This window comes from Dermacentor andersoni, chromosome 4, assembly GCF_023375885.2.
Source record: "Dermacentor andersoni chromosome 4, qqDerAnde1_hic_scaffold, whole genome shotgun sequence".
In the NCBI taxonomy this organism is placed as follows: Eukaryota; Metazoa; Arthropoda; class Arachnida; order Ixodida; family Ixodidae; genus Dermacentor; species Dermacentor andersoni.
In genome coordinates, this window is record NC_092817.1 from 6966378 (window position 1) to 6994005 (window position 27628).

A 27628-nucleotide genomic window follows, 5' to 3' on the forward strand; every position below is an offset into this window, starting at 1 on the left:
GCGACACAGTTAATAAAAAATGGCCATGCGCAGGGATCGCAGTGCATACAAATAATTTTCCAGCCACGTGACTGGTCAAACAGTTAAGCTGTGTCACCGTAGGATTAAATTAATTAGCACAAGTGGTCGTCGACTGGGAGCCAGCCTAATCACTTTGTGGTTTTATGTAGCAAAACGCGTGGTTGTAGTCCATTGTTTGACAGAACAGATTTTATAGTGTAATAAAGTACAGAAAGGCACGGTTTGTCAAAAAGGCATACCAACTAAGAGCGTACGAGCATTTGATTGCCATGCATGACAGAGATGTTACTTATTTTAAAGGCCGATAATTCAGTCCATGTCAGTTATTTTGGGAACGTTAAACCCAATAAAATCAACAGTCGTGTATTATACAGCCTGCTGCCGACTGTGCGGAGTGATTATCCAGGTTTAATTATCCCGTATGTGCAGTTGGAAGCAAGTGAAAACAGTAGAACGCTTATAAACGCTAAATTGTACTCTAGTGCCTCGCAGCTTCTACACTTGACGCTCTACGACTCACTGTGTGTGCAGCTCTCTTACAGCACGCAAAATTTACACATGAAGCAAAATGCTTTGCGCAGCTCTGTTAGAGCGCACGAGCTTCCAGCGCAGGCATGTACAGATGGTCTGGTGGCAGCTTTGTGCAGTTCCGAGGCAATGCAGCCACATACGTGTATACATGCCTGCTACGTTATTACAAAAGCACTTGTATACAGGAAGAGGTCCCAAAGTAAAAACTGCAGGCCGGATTGCTTATGATGAATTGTAAATCGAGACAAAAAAAGCGAATCTAACAATGTGTAGGTGAAAAAATTAATCAGCAGACGAAATAAGTTCACTGATGTCATGTATCCAATGGAAAGCACCGTTGAGCTGGACCCTGCAGAGCGTGCTAGAAGACAATGGAGAGAAAGTGCAAAAAGATGGGTCCACCTCGTCAATCGATGCAATTACTAGAAAGTGTTTTGAGCTTTAAGCAGACTCCAAACGTTGAAGACAGAAATGTCCACTTTTAATACTCATGGTGCACGCTTCTTTGCCAAAATGGTCGTTCTCAAAATAACAAGCCACTCTAATGTTACATTGTGGCAATCCCATGACAACAGGTGCTAATGTAAAATATGTTGAAAATTGGCACTAAGACACAAGTGTGGTTTTGCATTTCAGCCAGGAAATTTATATTTCACAAACACATGACAACATCTACTGCCGAAAGAAAACACACCGGCATAGCAAGGGTACTGTTACTAACAACACAGGGCAGTATTTACCTAGCTGTCCAGCCTTGAGTGCCAACATTTCACATGGCAGAATTGCACTTGCTGGAGTGTGCTTTATGAGTGTCCATCAAGTATACTGCCATGGTTGCCCTCATCAAGAATGTGCAAGCTATTTGAGGAGTTCCCCAAGCTTGTGCACCACATGAAAACGTCCTGCACTAAAACAGAGCTACACAAGCTCATAGCATGTAATGTGCACGAAGTATATTTCTTTCACTAAAGTGTCATTAAAATATAAAGGCACAGTTATTAAGTTGACCTTATCTCATGCCCAGCACAATCATACATTAGTTTTACAAGTGTGTCTCACTGCGAGCACTTCCTTCTGTTATATTGCAAATGTACGTAAGAATCCTTTTCTCTCAAACTAGTTTCTAGTTTACGCATACACATGCGTCAGCATGAATTGTCAATTAGGAATTGTCAATTAGTGAGTGGGCACCTTCGTACTCATTGCTTGGCGTGCCCGTGTAAGCCGATCCTGAAAGAAGTGAAGATATTGTGCCGGTGCCGAGAGAGCCGGGCATGAGTTACAAGAGGCGTATCATATAAGAAAGAAGGGAGATGATGGTGTCGGTGACACCTCAGTTTATCTGTACAACAATGAGATGAGGTTTATTGATGAACATAGGTTGTGTGTTGCTTGAATAGAAAGTTTTTGGGTGATTATGCTTTCTCCACGCATGCGCAGCGGTATATTTCTGGGATGTACTTATATGTGGTCTTTGTGAAATAAAGATTAGTTGCAAGCTTGCGCCTGTCCTTGTGTGTCTCTGTGGTCTTTTGTTTGTACATTTCAAATATTGTTTGCTAATATGCACCAACTCGCCTAACAAGAAGTTCTTCTAAGCTAGTTTCTAAAAGTGTAGTGAAAAGATGGGTTTCAAGAATATCTGTCTACAGATGTAAAGACACATTGAAGGCACTGACAGAAATCTCTGGAGGGAATCATTATTTATGATGGCCAATAAGAAACAGACAAAAGGAATGGCACTCACAAAATGATGAAACATAAATACCGAAACTCTTCCATGGTCCACTGCATAGCCAGACAGGAATTGCATGAAACTGCCCTCTCCCAAACACACCATGCATACCTCTGCCTGCTGCTAGCATCCATGGGTCCTGTGAATGCCCACTCTTTTATTCCTCTTTATGTCGCCAAGGCACTCAGCCGTGCTCCCTAAAGTGCCTCTTCTTCTCAGTCACTCTCTATCAAGCTCATCTTAAGTGCTGCATGTGGCCTCTGGCCCCACAAGTAAAATTTTGCAACAGGATGAAATAAAATCTTGTTGCTCATTGCACCAAAAATTATTGTTCCAGACTAAAAGAATATGCAATTAAAGGCAGCACTATGTTCCAACATAAACAAAAAAGTATGTAGACTGTACTTGTTGCAAAAAAGAAAATCTGAAATTTATGGAGGCAGCGAGTAATTCAGCTTTCTCATGCCAACTGTAATCCATATTCTTCCATTCATGGGGTTTACATGTGTAAAGTATTTACAGCCAAACTCTATTGCAGCAAACCTACTACAGGCTGAATATTTTACAAACAAGAAAGGTAATCATCCAAAGCAAAACCTTAAACATTTTTGTTACAAATTTATTAGACCCACATTAACTAAAATTTATATAAGCATGCTATTTCATCTGCATTTCTATATAGGCTTGAACTATTCCACAGTGAATAATATGTAATCAAAGACAAGATTATGTCCCAATATTGAATGCCCTATACTCTTTTTCTGCATGTTTCTACAGAGCCTCAACACACATATATGTACATAAAGATACTAAAAAGTTTGTCTACAAGGTTGTCCACAGGCTTTGTCAACATGTGATACTTAAAAAAAATGTGCTAAATCAGTTTAGACTGGTATCAAAAATTCTTTAAGAAGCTTGTTTTCATTAATTTGGTGGGAAAATGTTTATCATTACAGGAGAAAATGAGGGACACGCTTCCTTTTTATTAATTCTGAGCCAAAACATAATGAAAGCGATAGTGGCAAGAAGGTTTCCCTTATCCACGACAAACTGCGAATCGATAACACCTACGATGTGTGGGATGATGCATCTATCACCACAGGTGATAGTTCTGAAAGATAGCGTTTGCAGGACCAGGCACAAGAGCTACGGCTGTTGTCTCTAAATGCAAGAAGTATTAAGAATAAAACTAACGCGCTTGAACTACTACTCCTTTCCTATGACCCACACATTCTTGTTCTTTCAGAAACATGGTTACATGATCAAATAAGTAATGATGAAATTATTCCCCTTGGCTACCATGTCTTTACAAGGGATCGTGGTTCAAGGGGCGGGGGTGTCGCAGTTATTGTGAAGTCCTTTGTCCAGGTCACTGTCCTTGACCGAATTCCAGATCACGAAAGCCTGCTTTTAAATGTCACATTGGGGCTTGACCTCCTTATTATGCTTGGTTTATCGTGCTCCCGATTCTCTATTAACATTTCTTGAAAGCTTATATGATCACTTGTTAATCAAGCTTGAAAACAATGCGATTATGACGGGGGATTTCAATCTACCAGGCTTGGACTGGAGGAGTTTAGCTGACAAGAGTTGTGCTTCTGGTAATTTAATTGTGAGCACCATGTTACCTTTAAACCTTAACCAAATTGTGCGCGACTGTACCCGTAAAAATGCTATCTTAGATTTGTTCTTTGTCAGTGAATTGTTCTCTAATGGGGAACTCAGAGTTGAGCCTCGTATTTCTGATCACCATTTGCTTTTTTTTTTTCTTGTCCTACTGATCGCGTTGACAGTACTTGAAATTTCTCTGTTGCCTACCGTCCATGATTTTGACCGTGCTGATGATGCTTCTATTATTGACTACTTGGATGATGTACTGCTGCTCTACTAATGAGGGTGATGTACACAGCTTATGGGAACGCTTCAAGGAAGGCATCTTATTTTCTATCACAAATTTTGTACCTCGACAAAGAGTGAGAAATAAGCATCGAAACCCTTGGGTGAGTCGTGATATTCATTTGAAGCGGAAACTTCAACGTCTTAGGCGACATCATTCTATATTTTCTCAGTATTTGCAGAATTTAAAACAAGAATTAGCACAGAAACTGTCCGCTTCGAAATCCCATTATTTCAAGGTTACTCTTCCTTCATTCATAAAAACAGATCCCTGCAAATTTTGGAGTTACCTTGGCCATCAAATTGAGGTCATAAGAGAAATTAAAAGTGATGATGGGAACCTTGTTACTGATGAGAAGGAAATAGCTCAACTCTCTAATGGATACTTTCAAACTGTTTTTGGGGGCCTTTCAGATATGGTATTTGATGCACTGAAACGATCCATCGATCCTAGCGAGGTTCCTATCATTACCAAAGAAGGGGTTTTGTCTTTGCTTCGTAAAATAAATATTTGGAAAGGTCATGGTCTTGACGGTATTCCAAGTGCTTTTTTAAAGCGTTATGCAGACCAGATCTCGGAGCATCTTGCTAAAATTTTCACTGTATCTCTACAAACCAGTGAGTTGCCTAAGGATTGGAGGAAGGCTTGAGTTGTACCGACTAGTTACGATGGTTCATGACTTTCTCAGCGTACTGGATAACTTGGGACAGATCGATGTTCTTTTTCTGGATATGGCGAAAGCTTTTGACAGGGTACCGCATTCAAAGCTTCTTTATAAATTGCAGTTATTGGTCTTCTGCTGTATCTTGTAGAATGAGTCAGAGCATAGTTAAGTGGTAGAACACAGTCTGTCGATGTGAATGGCGCCCTATCAGAATCACTTGCTGTTACTTCCAGTGTTCCTCAAGCTAGTGTGTTGGGACCTTTGCTATTTTAATATATATAAATAATTTAATAAATGTCATTCCACGGTCAGTGTCAATAAGATTGTTCGCAGATGACTGCATTGTATATAAAGAAATAGCATCAATAGAAGACCATCAATTGCTTCAAGAATCTTTGCTCAATATACCGTATTTACACGATTGTAAGTCGACTCGAATGTAAGTCGACCCCCCCATATCGCGTGACCGAAAAAAAAAAAAAAAAAAATAAGAGAGCATACACGAGGGCGCATTCGATAACGAAAATTTATTAGTAGCTGACATGGTCACTGGACTACTCATCTTCACTAGTGCTGCGGTCCCACAGCGCGTCGTGGTCCAGCAAAATTTCAAATTTGGCAAACGACCGCACTAGGACATCTTGCAGAACAGCAGCCCACGCCAAATTCACCCAACCACACGCAGCCGTCAGGGAGGCTCTTTTGACAAGTCCGGTTGGCGTATTTTCGCAGTCTTCTGCCGCCAGCCACTCGTTGTACTCACGGCGGAGCAGAATCTTAAAATTAAGGCGAAGGTCCGGGCTTGTTTCATGACCACGTCGCACTTCACTGGCAGGGACCGATCACGCATTTCAGCGACATACGCCGCAAGCTTAGCCTACAGCTCCGGAAAGCTTCCAGACTTTGGCACGTGGGAAATTTCTCACTTGTCGTCACAGGTGAAAATTTCGCTTCGCTGCAGTCGCCACTCTCGCACCACCCGTTTAGAAACATCGAAAATGCGGCCCGCTGTGCAGTGATTTGTTTCTTCGGCGTAAAGGATGGCAGCCCTCTTGAACGCTGCTGTGAACGAGTGCCGAACGATTAGTAGGCCTGCAGCACTCATGACGACTGGGAAAGCATAGAAGTAGCACGTAGCCGGCAGTCAAGTGGAACGCGTCAAACCAATACCATGCCAATACCAATGCCTTCAAACAGAGAAAGAGAAACCAGCGAGCGGTGTCTGCTCTTCCATGAACTACCGATACTCCCCGCAAGCGCCGCCGTTCTGAGGGTGCCGCCGCAAATGGGAACAGCGGCGCTTCCATCAACTATCGACACCCCCCCCCCCCCCCCCCCCAGCCATGAGTTGCATGCACTGTAAAACTCTCAAAAATGTTGAAAAACTCTTCCGAAAGTGAACAAACACGTGGGATAGCGAAAAGATACGGGTAGGGCCATAGAGCAAACATAAAATTCTAACTACATTGTAGCTCCCGTTGGTATCGCGTTTTTTGGCGGGGCCATGTTTCGGTTTCGATTGTAAGTCGACCCCCCGACTTCAGACTTTCAAATTTAAAAAAAGGGGTCGACTTACAATCGTGTAAATACGGTATGTCACTGATGTGAAGAATGGAATATGGATTTAAACATTGATAAGAGTGCTTCTCCGAGTTACGCGAAAAAGAAATGTTAGCCGTTACCAATATTGCCTCCACAAAGGTCACATAAGCAAGGTCTCACAATATATATGTCTAGGAATAACTCTACACAACCAATTAACCTGGAGGACTCATATCTCTGAGATCTGTTCAACCGCATTCTCGAAGGTCTATTTCTTGAGAGGAAAATTAAAGCACACTCCTAGCCATATTAAGCTCTTGGCTTATAAAACTTTCATCAGGTCCAAACTTGAATACTCATCCGTAATTTGGGACCCGCACACTAAGAAAGACATCTATCAATTAGAGCTCGTTCAGAGAATGGCAGTACGTTTCATTTTTCATAAATACAGAAGGTCAGAATCCCCAACACAGCTTTTAAAGGACAATAATATCCCATTGCTTAGTACACATAGAAAACTGAACCACATTTCTTTCCTTCATAAAATTTTGGCAGGAAAGCTTAGCATTGCTCCCTCCTCATTCCTCAGGCACTCCACTACTTCAAGAACTCGTCATAATAGGGAACACTTATTGCAGCCTATTTTTGCTAAAACAAACTCGTTTAAGCACAGTTTCTTCCCTCAAACAGTAGCTGATTGGAACGTGCTTCCTGAATCAGTTTTTCAGTTTCCTGACGTGGAACAGGCCCTTCGAACTTTGTTTCTTCAGTAGAAAGGAAACAACTTTTTTATGACAATTTCAATATTCATTGCTTTTCGTTTCTGCTCTGTCATCTTCTAATTATTTATTCTGTTGTATGTCACGTGCAACATAATTTTTTTTTTGCATGTATGTGCTGTTATGATTTGTGTTTTCATGCTCCTCCTGCTTGGGCCAATCTGGCCTCCAGTATTGTGAAATAAATAAATAAATAAAAAATAAATAAAACTTCATTGTCGCTACATCAGTTGGACGTCATGAATTCCACATTATTTTCTCGCATTCTGACAGTTCTGGAGCAGGAAATGTTCTCAAAAGAATTTATGTGGAGTCCTTGGCTTCTTCGAAATGAATTATGGTCTTTCTCTACAAAAAAGCACACAAGTAGACATTGTTGCAATTAATTACATCATGCGAGAGCTTCACAATGATAGCGCCACTTGTCTTCCATATTTTAATATTTTCTGGCTTACGAAGCTACCTCCTGTAATTTAGAGAGGCTGCATTGATATTTCAGAAGTGTTGCTCAATAATGCAGCTTCGGCAAGCTGTTTTTATTATTACACTTTATGAATAACTTCTTTTTTTTTTCATTTGCTTTTCGCCATAGAAGCCCCATTAATTTGTTGATAAAGACAAGAGGTTCAATTGAACTCAAAATCTTATTCGAATAACATGGTCATAAATTCCACAATGGTGCAAGGGACATATTCAAAAGGTCCGTGCAAATTAGAAACTAGAACAATAGACTAATGAAGTCTGATATTATCAATCAAATGCGTTTAAACCAGATTCATTACTTGTATAAATCTATACATAAGAGAATATCACTTATGGAGGAGTTCTCCCACACAAAACAGCAGATGCACATAACATGAGTGTGTTCTTGCAAGCAGCTTCAGAGGGGAGAACCAGAAAAGATTACGCAGTGGTGACTTCAGCAGCCACAGGTTCCTGCTTGTTTCCACGAACACGAACCACACCTCCTGCCATCTTGGATCCAAAGTTGCCTGCCCAAAATTGAGTGTCACAACCATAGTGCTGGAACTGAACAAAACGCACCCCTGATGGGTAGTCACGAAACACATGTGTGACCTGCAAACAAACAAAGCAAATAAATAAGCAAAGAGAAGGATCCCTGCAACTGGTTAAGTCGAAGCTGAAAAAAATCAAAGCTTTTAGCAATGTTTTTCATAGTAACGGTGCCTGTTACAGCCTGTGGGAACCTTCATGGCAATACAGTGTGTTAAAAGAGCGAGTGGGGCCTAATCAACATTACACATCTAATCTTAACAAGGTGATGAGCCATGCACATCTCTATTTGCATGAGCTTCAATTAAAATTAATCAATATGTGTAGAAACTACGAACTGATAATGTCTGTGTCATTTAAAATTTTCACATTAGTTGCTCAAAGCAGTATGCAGTACATCCCTTTCGTAAGCCAAATCTGTCCATGAAACAACATTTCTGACACATTCCTTGCTTCTTCAATATTGCCACGTAGTCTGCATTCAAGTACCGCACTGATCACTTGGGACACCTAAAGCGTCGCAACAAAGTGAAACACCACCAGCGTCCATCACGACATGCGGAGTGCGCCTGCCTGCAAGCCTGCTTGTGCACGAGCTCCCACCGAGCTGCTGTCCCACCAATGGGAAACGACCGCATGTGGTTTCATCAAGAGCAGAGGCCAGTGGCTCGTGCCAGAGGATGTTTTTCGTCTGCCTCCGCTGCGCAGGCAACACAGTGATCATCTCTAGATCTGGGCACAAGTTCGCCCCTTAATACTTAAAGGGACACTAAAGGTTACTATGAAAAGTTAAAGTGATAAAGCAATGCTCTAGAACGTCTTGGGCGTTAATATAATCGCGAACAGAGCTTTAGTAACCGAGAAATCGAGGTAAATGCATGACACGATGAGACCCCCTCAGCGACATTCCGGTACTAGCCCGATGACGAAGGCACTCCTCATCATAATTTATGTCACTAGTACTCAACTACTCGTATTAAAAAGATAATTTCGTTAGGTTATAAGACGGAAGAAAATGCTACTTGTCTACTTCTGTTCGTTTCCAAGAAAAAATAACATTTTGACGTTACCCTTCAGTAGTACGGGTGGTCGAAAGGTTTCGTTTTCGCTCAACTCTGCACCACGCGTGCTTTGGAGTTTCAGTTGTTTCATTATCAAAAGCAATCAATGATGCGACCTAGGTAGCCAATTGGATCCCTCGCCCAACTGATCTCACTTGGGTGAAACACGGCAGTTGGGATGGGGCAGCGAAAACTCAGGGGAGCGGCACTGCTGTGATCAGTTGCGACGCACATGTTTAAAACAGTATAATAAATGACATGCTTCACGTGGAGGCCTTAAATGTGTCACTTAATGAGCAGAAGGACCTACTGTAACGACCCAGTATGTCTGTACAAAATACATCAAGATCGTTTCAGGGTCCCTTTAAAGGTAACTTAGACACAGTAGAGTGGTGACAGCCACTCAATTTCACTTATAATTATTTAAGAACATAAATAGTAAACTGAGATAAACTTTGTCTTCATGTGAGTAAAGTATGCACCCGAAAATGCAGGTTCGGTTTTTCCGTGTCCTCTGCTCTTGACATATTGGAGCCTGAGGATACATAGCAGCACATGGGGGCAATGGATGTGTTAGTTGAAAGCCAGACAGACACTCTTGCTAATTACTGAAAAAGTCAATGAAAGGTTCTGAATGAGTTCTATAAACTTAAAGTGGTGGTAAAGTTGCACTGTAGCCCAATATATGGTATATTGAAAGCTGTTTCCCATGAGAAGAGGTCCTCTTTGTGACATAAGCTTGCCTGTTCCCGAGACATTTCTGAATGCCAAGCACTTGCCTGACTCCATTCACGGCCAAGCCACTGTTCGGTCACAATAGGGCCAGTAGTGAACTCGTGCAGCACTTTCCTTTTTTCATTGAGGAGTGAGACAGTCAACCTGTACTCGCAGCCACAATCAAATCGAGCTGCATGCCTATAAATGAATGCAAAACACAAAAAGTTAATTAGGCACGTTAAACAACAGATATTTAACAATAAATTGTTTGCCAAATGCATGCTGTCACAAGATCTAATTACTCACTAATTATGTGTCGAAACACTGATTTTAATAGTAAATGTGCAAGAAGGCATGTGCCACTGTGTGCTGCCAGTACAACACCTCATCCAGCACTGGAATGAACAGTGTAATGAAGGGTTCAACGGAAGCTTCTCTGGTCAGGATGAAACATGAAAAAGAAAGACATACACCGACCAAATAAAATGTTAGAAGCAAGACATTTCGGATTCCATACGGAAGCCTTGTTCATATGGAAGCCACATTGTGTACAAGGCTTCTGTATGGAAGCTGAAAATCTTACTTTTAAAGTTTTATTCGGTCGGTGCCTGGAATGGACAGTACATGGACTTATCTAAACTCTGCCCCTGTGGCAATGCATAACCTCCAGGTTTCTTATTTTAAAGGGCCCCTCACCAGGCCACACAGCTAACTTCGGTTATATGCTGAAAGTTGTTACGTGTCCTTTAGGGAGCGTTCTGCTGCAAAAAAATTTTCAAATCAGCTCATTAATAGCTGAGATAGAAATATTTCAGTGCCACGAACCCATGATTTCCGGAGGCGAGCTCCACTGCCAAGTGAGACGCTCTCTCCACTGGCCTCGTCTAGCCTCCACAAGTGAAATTCCTTCCCTGCATTCTCCCATACTGAACCTCGAGGATCACATGATGCATACGTCATGGGCCCCTCCTTCATTTTTTTTTTCTCCTCACTTTTTTGCGGGATGGCGCACTTCCGACGACAGCGTCATGCGCAAGCTCTTGCGATTGTCTCGTTTCGCGCAGTGCACGATATTGCGCGCTGCGCATGAGGACACCTGACTAGTGGTATAAGTCAGTGCTACACGAATACCGAGGCAGACACAAGTGGATCACAGAGCATGATCCCATGCTGGAACATGGTAGAAAATTACATAGTTTCAGTGTCTGCATTTTACAAGCAGACATTTGGTTTGTGCGTTTTATTATTTCCCTAAGCTTTAATTTGTCTATTCAAGCAATACATTACACAAATAATAGATGTTGCCTTGAATAATTCTCAAAGTCATGTGTCACCACAAGCGGCATCACAGCACAAACAAGTGTACGTAGCCGCACTAGCATATGTACGCCATCCTCCTGCTTCAAGTGTGGCAGCCGCAAGAAGAAAACAGCATTTGGTTTGAAATTTCACATCTTTCTGCGGCGCGTAGCAATGCAATACTTTGCAGACACGATCGTTATCGTGCATTGTATGCTCTTCGCTTGTCAGCTCAAAATGGCCAGACCTGGTGACAGGCCCTTTAACATTAAGCAGAAACACTAAATCTGTTTAGATTGATAAAATTTTCGATTAAAACTCTATTTTCGTTAATTCCACAATAAGGGGTTGATAACCAAATGGCAAACTTCCATTGAAAAAAAAAATCAGGTTGATACCCCAGTGCCGGTATGCCACTGCAATGTCATAGGTTCAGAGATATTTTTTTTTTTTTCAGGGCTGTTGTGGTTTAGTAAAAGTTATCGAAACTTGCCGAATTCAGCCTTTGGCTGCTTTGCAATTCGATGCAGTTCATCTTGATTTCTTAAAAAATTAACGAGGCATGAGCAGGCGTCGTCAAAATTCATAATGTCACTGCAAGCTGGTACGAGGACTTAAAGCTGGCTTTGCCACCTGTCTTGTTTTTGCACATTCGCTGCCTTCAAGCCTCCTTTGCTTCTACAGTACCACAATAGCCATTCTTGTGGTACTAGTACAGCTCCACTTACTTTTCCATTAGTGTCCCTTCAGCCTAATCTGTAACAACAATTAGGCTCAGCTGACTTCTCATTTATGTTGTTATAACTTACAAATAAAGGAAGTGATTTAAAATATGCAAAACAAATTCACCCACGGTAAGTGTTACTTGCAACTAGTGACACGAGCACTCAAAGGAGTCGATACCAATTTATTCGACAGAATAAATTACTTTCAAACTTAAATCACCGGACTGTTCTAGAGGGATGTGGTGTGGCTGACATGCAATGCAGCTGAATGACAACAAACAGTAAAATAAGCCCCAGTGCTTTTTCTCAAGTGAGCCATGCTAAAATTTAGAAAGATGCAGATATATTATTTCTGCAGAGGTTGAATGGCTAAGTTTCACATTTTTCCCTAGTATTGTTATGCATCCAATGAAAGAAGGATGAATGTGATCAGTCTGACACACACGGTGTGCCACACGAAGGCTGAATTTTATCACTAAGGTCCAAGTCAGTCCAAGGGGAAAACACTGCATGCATTGTGTTTCATTAGATCCATTCACAGGAACAAGCTTAGAGCTGCTTCGAAATCAAGACCTGTCCACATAGTGCAAAAGTGACGAAGTTGTCACAGTAAGCACTAAGATCAAATGACAGCAACAAGCTGATGTTATTAGTGGTTAAATGCTGATAACTACACCCAGCTGCACTGCATTTCAGGTGTGCTTAGAGGAAGGATAACACGGCTTGTTGCCAGTCACACACCATTCTGATACTTCAATGTGTGGCTTGAAGTTGTCCATTATTTCAGGAAGGACACCCTCGCTTGCAAGGCTGATGACTTGCTGCTTCGTGCATGCACCATAAGAAGTTGAAAAGCATCCCTGTTTATCTGTTGGGGAAAACAAAAAACATATGCCTTCAATTTGCTTAAAACATGCTGCACAAAAGGGACAAGAGAGAAGTGATGGTGAAAAATATAGAAATTGCAGAAAAAATAGTTTGTGTCAAGAAACTTGCTACGCAGCATGGTTCTACTGCTGCCACACAATGCTATGGAAAAATGCAGAATGCGATCTACGTGATCAGTGTTTGCACTCTGCACAATGAAAGTAGCCTGCAGCAGACTAATGCAAACAAGCAGAACTTCTCCCCGTACTGACTAGATTCACAGAGCGCAACTTAGAAGTTATTAGGATATAAACCAGTCATACTCCATCCATTGGCTACTGTATTGGTGTATTACACTCACAAAACCGTAAATATTTAACTTGTACGGAGTGAACGGGCTTGGTATGGCAGAAAACAGTGTAATATAGAAAAGGTGATTGTGACACAACCTTCAAGTTCCAAAAGCAGCTTCGCGATATGCTGGAGATAGTGGCAATGACTGGCAAGGCTTGCATATTGATGATCAGCATATTTACTTGCATAAGGCCCACACTTCAACTCAGCAGTGCAGAAAATTGAGGATAAACGTCTCGTTAAGCATCATGTGCATGATCACATGCTGGTTTATTTCTGCAAGCCACTACCAGACGGTAGAAGTAGAGTGTACCGTGGCTGATGTTCCTTTTGTAGGCATTACCAGGTGGCACCACTTCAGCATGGGCTGTATGGAAGCAGTCGTGTTTCCCCCGACATTCTGCAACGACAGCTCGTTGCGCCAGTTGCGCTTGTGAATGTTTGTAGCTTAATTTTTTTATTTAAGGTCCTCACATGCTTCAATGTGGAGTATTGTGTGAGGGGGTCTAAGAAAAGCTAAACATATTGAAAAGGAGAGCCTGCCAGCCCGTTATATAAATGAAATACAGTGTTATATAACAGTTAGCCATAGAAGTCACAATTGTTGCTTGTACATCATTCGGCTACAGAAAATCAACAAGTCTCGAAATGGACATGCGATTCTTACAATTACGTGTCACAAATGGAAAAATTTATGAATGAAAACCTACTCCTGTGTTATGCAGATACAACTCAAAAAATACATGGACATTCTGTAAAGAGACTGGCTACTTAATTTCTAAAATTCCCAGGATCAACACTCTATTGCAGACAGCAAAAGTAATAATAGCAAAATGACAATTTACCTAATTACTCAATTATTTAGGTAATATGAGTAATGCAAACCAAGAGCAAACTTAGTTTTCATTAATTACTTACTTAATTTATACATTAGATAGTTGAATAACTAGTTAACTTATTTGAGATTAACTGAATAATTCATAATTATAAATTTCACTTACATGAGTTGCTTCAAGGCTAGATAATTAAAAGTAAATGAATACATTATATTGCATTCACATCTTTATATTGCGGTGACAATAGCTGTGTATACTTCACACTGGAACACCTCAGGAAAAAGAAAGCCTTTATTTTAAATGAATGCACCGTTTGAACTACATAAACTACGCAAAGAAAATCACAACAAAAGTTGGATGAACATGCTAGCAGCGCACAACCAGCACAACTGACAACAGCAGGAATGAGGGACGGGAAACCCTATGTGACGGATGTTAACACCGGCGCTGCTGTCGCATAGGCTGCACGGTGCATGGCGTCCCTGAGCACACTACCCCCTTATAGTACACTGTAGTACTGGTCAACTAGTTACTGTTCTGTCCTGGTGCTGCAATGGCATTATCATCATCATCAGATCGCACTGCATAGATCCAGTGCACTGAAACAGTATTGTGTGTGCTACAGCGCACTGCTTAGCCAGCTGCATCACACTTTTGGGGATGTTCTGCTGCAGTTTTGTTCGTGACCATCCTCAAGAGTTTCGAGGTGACAGGAATCTGACAGGTATGAATGGCGTAGTGGACGACCAGCTTTGCGAAGGTGCCGATGAGGTGAGCTCACTAAAAACGAGGATGACTGAATAAAATAGTTCATAGTTGGTTGCACCAGCGGTCGCATCTTTCTGCACAACAGTCTGAGTGCAGTTCGACACTTCAGCGAGTAGCCATAACCCTGCCTCATGTAAAGCCCGCACACTGCAGAACATATAAAGAATGCTGGCCTTACATGCGTAAATACGGTATTTGAAAATACGCATATTGCTTAACCTCCATCTCCCACAGTAAAAGGATAAATATTCATAAAAACACTGAAATCTGCAACACCACGCAACGATGTCATCTCTTCGGTGGTTATGAATGGGATAAATTACAAGTTAACCTTCAATTGCCATTTTCTACAGAAATGCAATGAAGGGCTCTCACACCTGCATGTACCTAAATAAAATCACGGTGAAATATCCATATCTAGCTATACAGCTTGTGGGGTTCTCACCCGTGCTCTAGGGACAAAGGAACGACAACACAGTAGTGCAAACAATCACAAGGGCATTTATTGCACTTTTCATAATGCCTGCTAGCCGAGTTGCTATCCCCAAAACATGCCAATGGGCAGCGCGACAAACCTAGGGAGTCCGACTCACTGCGGCTGGATAGCGAGCGAATATGTTCACCCCCATGCTGGATCCCAACGCCTGGTCGTTCGCGTGTGCGGTCACGCGAATGGTGGCACGTTCGAACGAGGCCTCATGAGACGGTCTCGCAGACCATGGATCGGCGCACGCGCGGGACGTCCGTGCTGCTTGACGACCTCGAACCAAAGAGGAATAGCATTCTCCTTTACATGCCGAAGTAACCCCGCTGTGAGGCGGCGTTAACAGCGCAACACTCGCGCCGTCTCGCGTACTGCGCTTCAACCACACCGACCGCTGCGGGCCCCAGGCCACACGGCGACGCCAGATTACAGAAGACGGGAGCTATGCGGGGATATCAGGGGACGCGTGAGAGTCGCGCATCCCCACATCCCCCCAACCTTAAATCACTACATATTCCGGAGAAACATGTCCCACACTCTAACATCAACGCGTGCTTCGCGAACAAGGTAGTACATGCAACATTGGCCGCGCCGAGGAAATGTCCACACGCTGTCCATAACATGCGAGCCGACATTGTCCCTGGGTACACCGCTGGCGTCCGCCGGTCACAGCAGCAGCTTTGCGACTCGACGGCACGGTCCCAGGCCAGGACTCCGGAGACGACGACGCAGTAGTCGGTACGAGCAAGCGTCGCTCGCGCCGATGCGCCCTGCTGGCAAGAGCTGCCGTAGACGTCGGTGACCGCCGGCTCTTTTGTCCGCCGCCGAGGGTTGCGAGCTGGATGCAGGAGGCCGCCGAAGTCGCTGCGCCGAACTGGCCACAGCACCACCATCGCCCGGGGTGACTCGATCGTAGTCCGGGGCAGCAGCGCAGACGATGTGCAGGTGACAGCAAGCCAGGGGCGACTCGAATCACGCTGCGTGCACTCAACACACTCGACAAACACTAAAGTAGTGCAAGTGAGAGAAATTCTGCACGCACATTGCCCACATGGTACGATGTTCAACTCGGCTAGCAAAAGATTGGGCAGCTACTCAGATGCTAAGTTCACGTGAACGAAGCTTGCTTCCTTGGGTCGAACGAGTAATCTCAATTCGTGCGAGGCTGACTAGAATGAGGGCAGCAAAGTGCAACACCTCAACATCACGGTCCACCAGGTTGTGTCCCTCCACGCACGACAGGCAGCTTCGTAGAGCCTTAGGCCTAAAGCGTCGTTACCCTGACAACAACCGGCATCCAAAAAACAACACCCAAAATGGGCGCAAAGAGGCAGCCGCGAGGAGATGCCAGCTCTGTTAGGTGGTCCTACCCCGCTCGGTGCACACAGCATCCGAGTTGACGGCGCCCACCGTCCCAGACTGTGTCGGAGCGCCCGGTGCCAGGCTGCAATACCAGTCGGCCCGCAGCGGCACCCGTGGCCCGCAGCCACATGGCTCCCAGAGCCGCGACTTGATCAGAGTCAAAAAGCTAGAAGTAGCTATTTACATAAGAAATTTGGACCAACCACGAGGCTTCCGTACTCACTCACTTCAGGCTTGTGAATGCTCCGCAGGCACTAAGCCTCGCTCTCCCAGGATATAGACCACGTGGCTCTTGTACCGACGAATGTCATTAAAAAAAATCATTTGCGAAAAGGCTTAGCATGTTGAAAAGTTAACACACTACAGCCACCGTCGCCTCACTCAAGAAAGCACGCCGCCAACGCCAGCAATCAAAATCCACGCTAGCCCTATGCTTCGGTTCAAACGTCTCGAACGAAGCAAAACTTAAAATTATCATCCGATGCCCCAAGAGGTCCACGTTGGGCAGCCAGATGTGGGATTCTCACACGTGCTCTTGGGACAAAGGAACGACAACACAGTAGTGCAAACAATCCCAAGGGCATTTATTGCACCTTTCGTAGATCAATGCCTGCTAGCCAAGTTGCTATCCCCAAAACATGTCGATGGGTGCGACAAATCTAGGAAGTCCGACTCACCACGACCGGATAGAGAGCGAATATCTTTGCCCCCATGCTGGATCCCAACGCCTGGTCGTTCGCGCGTACGGTCACGTGAACGGTGGCGCATTCGAACAAGGCCTTACGAGACGGTCTCGCAGACCACGGATTGGCGCACGCGCGGAAAGTCCGTGCCGCTTGACGACCTCGAACCAAAGAGGAAGAGCATTCTCCTTTATGCGCCAAAGTAACCCCGCTGTGAGGTGGCGTTAACAGCGAAACACTCGCGCCATCTTGCGTACTGCGCTTCAACCACACTGACCGCAGCGGGCCCCAGGCCACGCGGCGAAGCCGGATTACAGAAGACGGGAGCTATGCAGGGAAAACAACATATCAGGGGACGCGTGAGAGTCGCTTATTTTCACAAGCTAGAAAGGTACAGGCACTCTTTGAAAAATTGAATAGTTGAAAAAAATCAAGCTTTTGCATAGCTTTGACATAAGGGCCCTAAACTGCAGCCATCAGACACTCATTAAAAGCCACACTGAGGAATTTTGTAGCAGCTACAGTTCTCCCCATATTATATTGAACATCATTTTCAGAGCATGCTGATAGGCTACTAAGCCAACAAAAGGAGACTATGAAAAATATCGTTTGTTATCTTTGAGTGACCGCACCTCCCGCATTTTCAAGTCATGCTGCCGAGCTCATATTTTACATGTTTATTTTACAGCATGCTGAATTATCAAATGGAGTGCAGTCACATGCTTCAATTGGAGCTGCACACTGCAATACATTTCTTTTTTTCATAACAACACTCTGAAGAAAGGCAATAGCCTCTTTTTCAAGTCATAAAGCTGAAACCAGTAATGAGCAGGTTCTTTCCAGCACATCCAACAGAGAAGACACACTCTATGCCAACACAAAAGATATGTGCACAGTAGCTGGTATCATCACCAATTTCTACCAGTCTATTAGTAGCCTTCAGATTGGCTCAGATAGCTCTAAAGATGACTTCATGTTTTGGAAACACCCAGGCCCATGAATAATTGCTCACTGGGCACCTCTTAGCACTAGTCCGTGACCACATCAAGTACACAAAGCAGATCTACATCTTGACCTGGTGTTCAGAAAACGATGTCTTCACTCTGTGCAATAGATTCACACGAGGAGGTGCCATGCTCACTCATTGTACAGCCACAATGCTGCACAGTGAGCTGTTTTCAGTATTCTAGCCTAATCCTTACTCCAGCAAAGAGGCTTGAAATCACATTTTAAATCCCTTCCTCTCATCCGATATGTCCACTCCTTAAATGCAAAAACCCAAGATCAATGATCTTGTCTGTTTCACAACTGCAATAAAGCCTATCCTTCACAGCATCCTGAAGCAACAGCACCTTTGCTAGTGCCATGTTATACACTGTTACTCAGCAGTTGATAAAGATACCGTGGATTGACCAATCATTAAGAATTGCGGCAGAACCCATCTCACGATGACTATCGATGGTAATGCGCTAGAATTGTACCAATATAGGGAACATGCATTGCCACTGTCAAAATGAGTTATGTATGAAGCATGTACTGCGGTGGGACTCCCCTTTTGCGCATCGTTAAGAACACTCAGCGCCATCTAGCATTGCCACTGCAAAGCCTATGCGTGGTCTCCGAAATGCATGGCATGCCAGTGCATGTGAATGCCAAGAAATGCGTCATGCAGCAACCGGGCTCCTCTCTCGCGCTTCTTTCTGGACACACTGCGGCATCTAGCGGCACTGCCGAGAAGTCCGCATGTTGCCTCTGAGACAAGATGCGTGGCACACGAGTGTCTGCGAATGCTGAGAATTGTTCTCTCGCTCGCTGGACACTCAGTGGCACATACTCAGTGACCCAAATTGGCGAGAGGTTCATTGGAGAGTGGCCACACACACACAGTGCACCCATGACACAGCTCACTAAAGCGTTGGCCTGAAAGGCATTAATTGAAAAGCAGCACATTCCCAGTGCATTTGTGAAACAGCCTGCTAATTAAAAGAAAATTTTGATTGGAACCTCAAGGGTCCCCAGATGGGACTTTACTTTAGGGTAGCTGTCCTTGAACCCCTGTGAATTGGGTTCAATTCCAATCAGCATCTGAGAAATATAAGGGATCATTCTCGTCATTGAAGAGCAGCACATTTCCAGTAGCACATACCTAGTTATCCAAGTTGGTGTCAAAAATGTTCATTGAAGAGTAGCACACACTTACTGGCTCAGTGACCGAAGTTGGCATCAAGGAGGTTAACTTTAGAACAGCACAAACCAAGTAGCACATACCCAGTACTCCAAATCGCCGTCAAAGAACTTCTTTGAACAGTGGTACTTACCCAATCCCGTGTCTGCAGTGACCCATGTCGATGTGATAGAGGTTCGTTGACGAGCAGCAGGTATGTACACATTGCCATCTACTCAGTGATCCAAGTTGATCCAACGGTTGGTTTTGAACCCTGTTACCTCAGCACAGCAGCCATTCGACCACTGATTACCCAGTGACCCAGGTAGGTGGGAAAGCAGAACATACAAACATAGATAGACAGATGCATAGCCCTGAAGAGTGTGGGAAGTACCCTAAGAATGTGGACGCATTAAAAGGGGTGCATAGAGCAAAGTGTATGGTGTAAAGCTCACCAGCAACATGCAAAACAATGTTAATGAAGTAAGTTTTGCTCACCTAAAGGCAAGGGATCAGCGCCTTTTGGTGTTGCTTCATATTTCCATCCATCACCACCGTTTTCTATTATACGCCACGAGGCAAATGCACCTAACAAAAAAGAAAGACTGGCAGTCAGGACTAACACTAATAATGCAGCATCTTATGACTAGAATGAATAGAAATGTTCAAATTTGAGCAAGCCTACGGGTGCTCTAGCTTGTGTTTTCCTAATTGTGCATACGAGGAGGGACCAGAAAAAATCCGGAATGTCTCCAAAGAAAGGAAAAAAATATGTTTTCATTTGGGACCAAAAGGACTTGGATCTCTTCAAAATATCCAATGGAGTCAATGTGCTTGTCCAACCTTTTCTCCCACAGTTTGAAGCATCTTTGGAGCTACTCAAGCTTCATACTGATGAGTGGTCCCAGGGAACGTGTCTTCACTTTGTGCACAGTGGGAAATCTTTTCTTACTAATTTTCTTCTTCAAAAATTAAATCTCATGATGTGCAGTCTGATAAAAGGTGTGTGTGGAAAATGTCAGCCAATCTTTTTCGAGTCATTTGCAATATGATTTTTCAAATCCTGGCACAAAATCAAACAAGTTTGCTTTGTTTTCTGTCCTCTGTGAGCAGACAGGAAACAAACACTGTGACAATGCATTACATGCCTAATTCTGCACTCAAAATCCAAGATCCACTCACAAGATCTTGTACTTATGCCAGCAGCTTCTGAAATTTTGTCAGTTGTGTGGCAATGACTTTCTATTTTTTAATGAACCTTTCTGGCAATCTCATAAGGTACAACTAGCTGAAGGTCAGTTGAAATGAGAATTGTCTTTACCACACATTTCTTATCTTGTAACAATCAAATCCACTCAAAAACTTGCGTACTTGCCTCCTCTATTAATGTTGTTGGAAGCATTTCAAGTGTTTGTGTGGCCGTTTTTCCTTGGAGGAAAGACTATCTCAAAGGGATTTGCTGTTACTTACAAACAGACATGATATTGCAAGAGTAGCGTGACAACAGTTGGAATAAGTGTCACCAGAAACCTGTAGAACATTTTTTGATGATGTCGGCTTGGCTACTGATTTGTTAAGTGTCCACCTACACCTAAGTAGCGGGAGATCACAACAATACAATTATGAAGAGCTCCATAAAGCAAGTATGGTTTTTTTTTCTTGGCTGGGGGGGGGGGGGGGGGGTGTCCCGTCTCCCCACTTGTACAGTTAGATCAGCAGACCATCACATCGAATTAATTTATTCAATTGAGCATTTGTGGTAAATGGAGCACTAAAATTAGATGAATACACAACAAATTTACTTTGAAAGAGCAATTAAATAATGCAAGTTTGTTTTTCAAATGTGCGCAGAAAAGAACTTATTTCACAGTTAAAAAAAAAAATTCATGTGCAATAGTAAGCATGGACAAGGTGAGGGGACACACACAAGCTCTATTTTGCACATCCATTCCGTCTAATGCACTTGAGCATTGTTTAACTTGTCTGACTAACAAGGCCTAATCCTCAAGCAACTATGATTAATAGAATATTTAGAACATGTGAGTATTCACATACAAGTGTTCCAGCGCAGACCAGTTGCTTCTGTGAATATAGTACCTCTACAACTTCACATAAGCACTCACTGACACTGTGATACGAACCGATAGAAGAAAGTATACACCATCAGGTTCTTGCCACGCCGCATCAAGTAGCCAGTAAAAGGACGAATATCAATACGTAGCTACCTTTACTACCACAAATGAACAGCCTTAAAGCCAAACCCAAACAGCAGAGTAGCTAGACTTCAGCTACACAACCCGACATGAAGGTTGGGCTCAGGCAACTAATGAGCACTCTTACGCACCTGCTTGCTTGACTTAAGGCTCCAGCTGCGAAGGTGGCACTTGAAGTTATGAACCCTGTTGGCACACTGCCTGCTACTCTATAGCACCATACAATAGTCTTACAGTCTACTGCGCACATGGAAAGACACTATGAAGCAAGTGTGCACAGATTGTACTATACAACTGCACACACTGCAGTGATGCAGTCCTCTTCAACTCCCAAACCACCACGGTGGCTATGGCAATCTGTTGTGAGCATGAGCACATGCCATTCCCAGCCAGCATTATGACAGAGACAGAATGCAAAAACATTCATGTACCAAGCTTTCAGTGCCTCATTAAAGAACCCTAGGTGGTCAAGATTAATCAGTAACCAGTCACTACTGTGTCTTGTGCATAGTACCTGTGTCAGTGTAACACGTCAGACCCCTTAAACCTTTCCCCCTTTCTCAACATAAAAGTGTTCTTCCACACACTAAGTGTGAGAAATGGTGGTTAGCTCTTTTAAAGTTGGCAGCAGTGGTCAATTTTAACAGCCATATTTTTCGACAATCAATACCTTTACACTTGCAAAAGATTAGCTTACAGCACAATCTTTCCAGACTTCACCGGAGTCTTTCTTGGGCAAAGGAGAATGCCCTGCCACACAACACCTAAAAAAACACATTAACATTACACCGTAAGCTTTGGTCAAAAAGTCCTCAAAAAGAGGTGGGCATTCAAGAGGTGGGCAGCACTCTTAGTTATAGGTCTGTTTCCTTGACATCGGAATAAACTGAGTTGGAGAGTTAACCTTCCTTGACATTGAGCCGCAGAGCCTGCCAGCAATTTACTTTCGAGGGGTCGCAGGAAGATTAAAAGATGGCTGTGAATAAACTTAAGTCTGATGTCTCACTGCAACTTTCTTTACAGGTACACCTATGAGCAAAAGTATATAGACCAGGAATAGTGCAATAAAGCAGTTTTTTCCTCTGCCTGTGAATGTAACTTGAAATTGAGGACTGCAGTCCAAACTTGGCATTGTGAACTTTCTAATGTGCTCATCAATTTCAATTTATGCATGTTAATTACAATAAAATGCAGTTTCTTTGGCGATCCTTTCGTCTGTATACTTTTGCTCGTGAGTGTACATTAAACAGATCTCGCAGTGCCTTTATCAAAGTACATCCGACGTTTCACGTTGGTTTTTCTATGTTTCATGTTAGGATGCGTCGGGCATAAGCACACTGAACAGCTAAATACATGTTTCCCTAGCATTAGCACTTATTTTGTGTGCATTGTAGTGCAGTGTGCATGTTTTGGCACAGCTCACACTGATCAGCAGGCTCGTAATTGCTGTAACAATTGCCACATCTGCTTGAAATGCACAAGAAAAATGTATTCCATTTCGTGCCTCTCAATGTGATACTATCACAACATGAGTTTATGGCAAATACATCATCATCATCATCATCAGCCTGGTTACGCCAACTGCAGGGCAAAGGCCTCTCCCATACTTCTCCAACTACCCCGGTCATGTACTAACTGTGGCCATGTTGTCCCTGCAAATTTCTTAATCTCTTCCGCCCACCTAACTTTCTGCCGCCCCCTGCTATGCTTCCCTTCCCTTGGAATCTAGACCATAACCCTTAATGACCATCAGTTATCTTCCCTCCTCATTACATGTCCTGCCCATGCCCATTTATTTTTCTTGATTTCAACTAAGATGTCATTAACTCGCTTTTGTTCCCTCACCCAATCTGCTCTTTCCTTATCCCTTAACGTTACACCCACCATTCTTCTTTCCATAGCTCATTGCGTCGTCCTCAATTTAAGTAGAACCCTTTTTGTAAGCCTCCAGGTTTCTGCCCCGTACGTGAGTACTAGGCAAATACGAGGCAAATACAGCATACTGCAATTACGCTTCACTACTGATACACTAAGTGAATGGTGGAAATCTGTTCGTGTACCAGCATTTCCAAATTACAAAGATTTCCAAATAGAAGCATAACCCTTCTTCGTATACAGTCAAATCTACTGACTGCTTTGAAGTCGCCATCAGTTTTTGTTTATGAACAGGTGCGAGTGAACCTTGTCATACAGTTTGCTTTGTCGCTCAAAGCAGTTCTTTCTTGATACTTTTTCAAGAGACTGCAGAGTCATCAGCTACTGGGCACAGCTGATGACTCGGCACGGCCTAGGCCAATCACACAAGACGAAACTGAACACAAACTGAACGCGTGTTTCAAACAACAATCTCCGATCCGCCCAGATTCCCTAAATTTTGTTCTTTTGTTTCTTTATTTGTTTGCAGCAGTTTGCCCGACATGATGAGAGCCTTTTCACCACTTACATCTGACAAGGCAAGGCAACAACAAGCAGTACGTCATCACTCCGTTTCGGACCGTAGGGACATGGATTTATGAAGTTTTTTGTGTCATTGAGCAATGATTGCTGTCGATATGCCCTACAGCATGTGCTCCTCCCTCTTGTTTATGGAGATTCTTAGCTCACGCATGCGATGATGGAAAGGTATGCATGTGTGATAAGCAGCTCTGTACATATTTTAACCACTGCAATTGTGATGGTATGGTGCAAAGCTTCGTGGTATGTGGAAGAGCATTTTCCTTATGGATCCAACATTTCACCATGCCTTTAAGGCAACAAACTGAATTTTTTGCACTTAGGTTGAACGTGGCTTTGACACTTCATCAAAAAAAAATTACTTTTTGTATGACTGTGTTTGTAGAACTTGCAGAAATATATTCGTCATATATTTTTACAGGCAAAATTAAGAGCACTGATGTCATGGATATAGCTGTGAAGGTCATGAAAGGAAGAAGAGAAACATAGACATTCTTCTTTCCTGTCCGTCCTGACATATCCGCAGCAATGACATCACATCAAAGCTGCCAGAGCCACATGTGGCAGGGGGGAAACAAAGGTCTGTCTGTGTTCAATGTCTCCTCGCATATATAAGCTTTTAAGGTCATGTCTAATTTGTCCTACTCCTCCCAAAAGGGCGCAGTTGGTCACGATTTGTTGTTTGCAAATTATTTTTTCGACGTTTCCCTCACTGCCTCAAGGAAACTGTGCTGTTGTAGCCGAACGTCTGGTGCAGATTCAGAGCTGTCAAGCTCCTGTCTACGTGACAAACTATGCAATAAATTAAAAAGTGAAAATTGACCCTTTACTCGCGCCTCTTAAATACATACACAATTTTTTTTTTCCTCCAGCGTGTCCGGCGCAAAACGAAAGTAAATCGATGATTACGTACGGAAGACAGTCGTTGCGCGCTGCCGGGCGGGTGGTTGCCCTAGTGCTAACAATCAACGCGTATGCTTGCTTTTAGCCGAGTTGTTCATCCGCATGTGTTCGAGCTATCCGACACACGATGCCATCACCCGCACATAAACTCTAGTGTCAGCGCTGGCTTCTAAAATGCTAAAAGAGGCCTTAACGGACCACGTTAACGTTTTCCCGGAACAGTTCTCCAAGTTCAAACACTCGACAGTGCTAATGAAATGCACAGTAGCTGAAATTTTACGGTAAGAGATATGCAATAAAAAAATGCATACGCCTACGCGATGACAATTACGCACCTTTGGGAGAATCTCCGTGCCCGTTCTGAAGCAAATTCCTGCCGTACGGGTTCCCGATGTAAATGCGTTGGTAGTAACGCGGTGGAAGCTCCTCCAAGTGGAACGAGGGAATGCTCCTGCCGTCCCGCAGGCACTTGATCTTCCAGAAGCTGTTGGAGTCGATTATGTCTCGGAAAGGCTTGCATGTATTGCGGCAACTTTTCAGCAGATCCGTGTGACTGACGAAAGACAGCACGTATTCGATTAACGGCTCGGGAAGGTTCATCAAAGGAAAAGGATCGACGGGTTCCATCGGTCTTTCAGCACTCGGCGCCGAAAACAGGAAACGCTTGATGTGCTTCATGTCTATGTCACATTACAGGACTAGCGACGACATGCGCAGTGGTTGGCAGGCCTCTGTGTGACGTTTCGTGTTATCTGAGGTTTGGTTCAGGCTGTCATCACATAATGAAGAACCAACTTGTCATGCTCTGAAAGCTCAACTCACACCGATACCGTACTAACTAGAGTGTACTAATATTAACCGCAATCATAAAGATAGAGATCTAGATAAAAAAAAAGAAGAAGCAGGATCAATGTGGACGCCGAGAGCAAGGCCATAGAATAAAGACATGATAAAGAACCAACCAACGTGGCGTGCTCTACCAAAGCCACCCACGGGTTCTATGACGTTATGTATGACGCCAATTGATTATGAGTGGTAATGATGATGACACAAGGAGGACAGCTGGGTTAGTTTCGGTTTTTGCAAAATGTCGTCCTCTGCATAGAGTTTCATACAAGAATATTGTAGGAAACTCTACGGTCCTCTGGGGCTCTATGACTATACAGTTATAACGAACTCTAGAGGAAAAGTTGGCCCGAAAAATTGGGAACCGCTAGGGCCATGGCTATAGGGCGTAAATGTCGTACCTCACGTGACATGATCCTAGGTGCCTAGGGACAGGATTGTTTAGGGATTTTTCAGAAGGCGCGTGGTGGCCATGTGGTGGCGCCGCCCGCCGTGGCATGTTTGTCATCGGCGTGATCGTTCTCTGGCCCGCGCGGACCGCGCATTGTTCAACGTTGCTTATGTGATTGTGCTTGCATTGCTTGTGTGTTGGTTGTAGGTTCTGTGTTACTTGGCGGAAAGCCGGCGTAGTGGTGGTGCGGCAGTACGGCTTTGGCCTCGGTGAGCTCTGGCAGTACAGAATCTGCGTTGTGTCACCAGTACTTCCTTGAGAACTCGGCGGTGGTGACAATTGAAATGTCGAAGTGGCCTAGCGCCTCGGCAGCGAAGATTTGCGAACCGCGATGTGGCGTCGCCGTGTCCGACTTTGCTTAGCGGACATTGAGGGATGTGCTGCTCGCCACAAGTCATGTAAATGCGACTGCGTCGACCGCCCACTGTTCAGCGCTGAATGTGTGTTTGGTGTGCTGTGCTTGAAACGAGTGGTGCAGCCGCGCAGCGAGGGTGGTGGAGGAGCAGAGTGGCATAGGGGTTCCATTTGCGCGTTCACAGACATGTGCTCCCGTTTTGGTCTCAGTAGCGGCTATCGCCGGATTGTGGTGTGCTCCTTGCCTAGGTTGAAGTTTACGATGCTAACACACAGCATGTTCGCGTTTTTCCGTGCTATATGTCATTTCCATGACGACCGAGTTGAAAACGAGGCATATGTCTGTGTTCTTTGCGTTTGTGCGTTGTAAATCACTTTCTGTTGTGGAAGTTCTGGCAGTCTTATTACGCAAGGAGTACGAACGTAAACATATTTCTGTGTGCCTGTAATTTTAAATTACCCATAATACCCGTTACGAGTGATAAGTGGGCTACACGGCCTGTGTGAATCGGCTATCATTTGTTGCGGCGCTCTTCCATGTGGTAGACTGATGCATGGTGCGCGTTTCTCTGTACTGTTGTAAAAACCATTTGTTTATTCACTCAATACAAATGTACTGTCTCTTCGCCGCTGTACATTTTAGTTACGCGGTGAAGCATACTAAAAGTGGGAGAAGGCCGCTCTCATCCAGCATAGTATGTCCACTTAGGCGACCTGAGAGGCGCGAGTGTACAATTAAAGAACTCTTATGTCCATGGTTCTTTTCCACTTTTAGTATGCTTCACCGCAGCACATTGTGTGGGTTTCACCACGAAGCATTGGTGTATTGCGAGAAAGGTAATCCTATAAATCCTAATTATGCAACATTTCTTTTGTAGCTTGCCACACCGCAATACAGGGGTGG

At 43.7% G+C, this 27628-nt stretch overlaps 1 protein-coding gene across 1 annotated transcript; it reads right to left on the reverse strand.

The window, feature by feature from the left end:
- Positions 1–1011: 1011 nt before the first annotated feature.
- On the reverse strand, positions 1012–26098 carry LOC126535924 (F-box only protein 6-like). Its single transcript, XM_050182781.3, has 5 exons — positions 25409–26098; positions 20002–20091; positions 12727–12853; positions 10024–10159; positions 1012–8246 (listed from the first exon to the last, which is right to left on the reverse strand). Exons 1-5 carry the CDS (start codon positions 25749–25751, stop codon positions 8073–8075), a joined length of 870 nt encoding a protein of 289 aa, XP_050038738.1. The 5' UTR covers positions 25752–26098; the 3' UTR covers positions 1012–8072.
- Positions 26099–27628: the final 1530 nt, after the last annotated feature.

What these genes read in the sequence shown, in the direction of transcription:
- LOC126535924 (XM_050182781.3), bottom strand. Translation starts at nt 25,751, where the DNA reads ATGAAGCACATCAAGCGTTTCCTGTTTTCGGCGCCGAGTGCTGAAAGA. An exon ending in GCACGGAGATTCTCCCAAAG is followed by an intron (nt 20,092 to 25,408) that starts GTGCGTAATTGT and finishes CTTTTTTGTTAG; the next exon opens with GTGCATTTGCCTCGTGGCGT. An exon ending in CGCTGATCCCTTGCCTTTAG is followed by an intron (nt 12,854 to 20,001) that starts GTGAGCAAAACT and finishes TTTCCCCAACAG; the next exon opens with ATAAACAGGGATGCTTTTCA.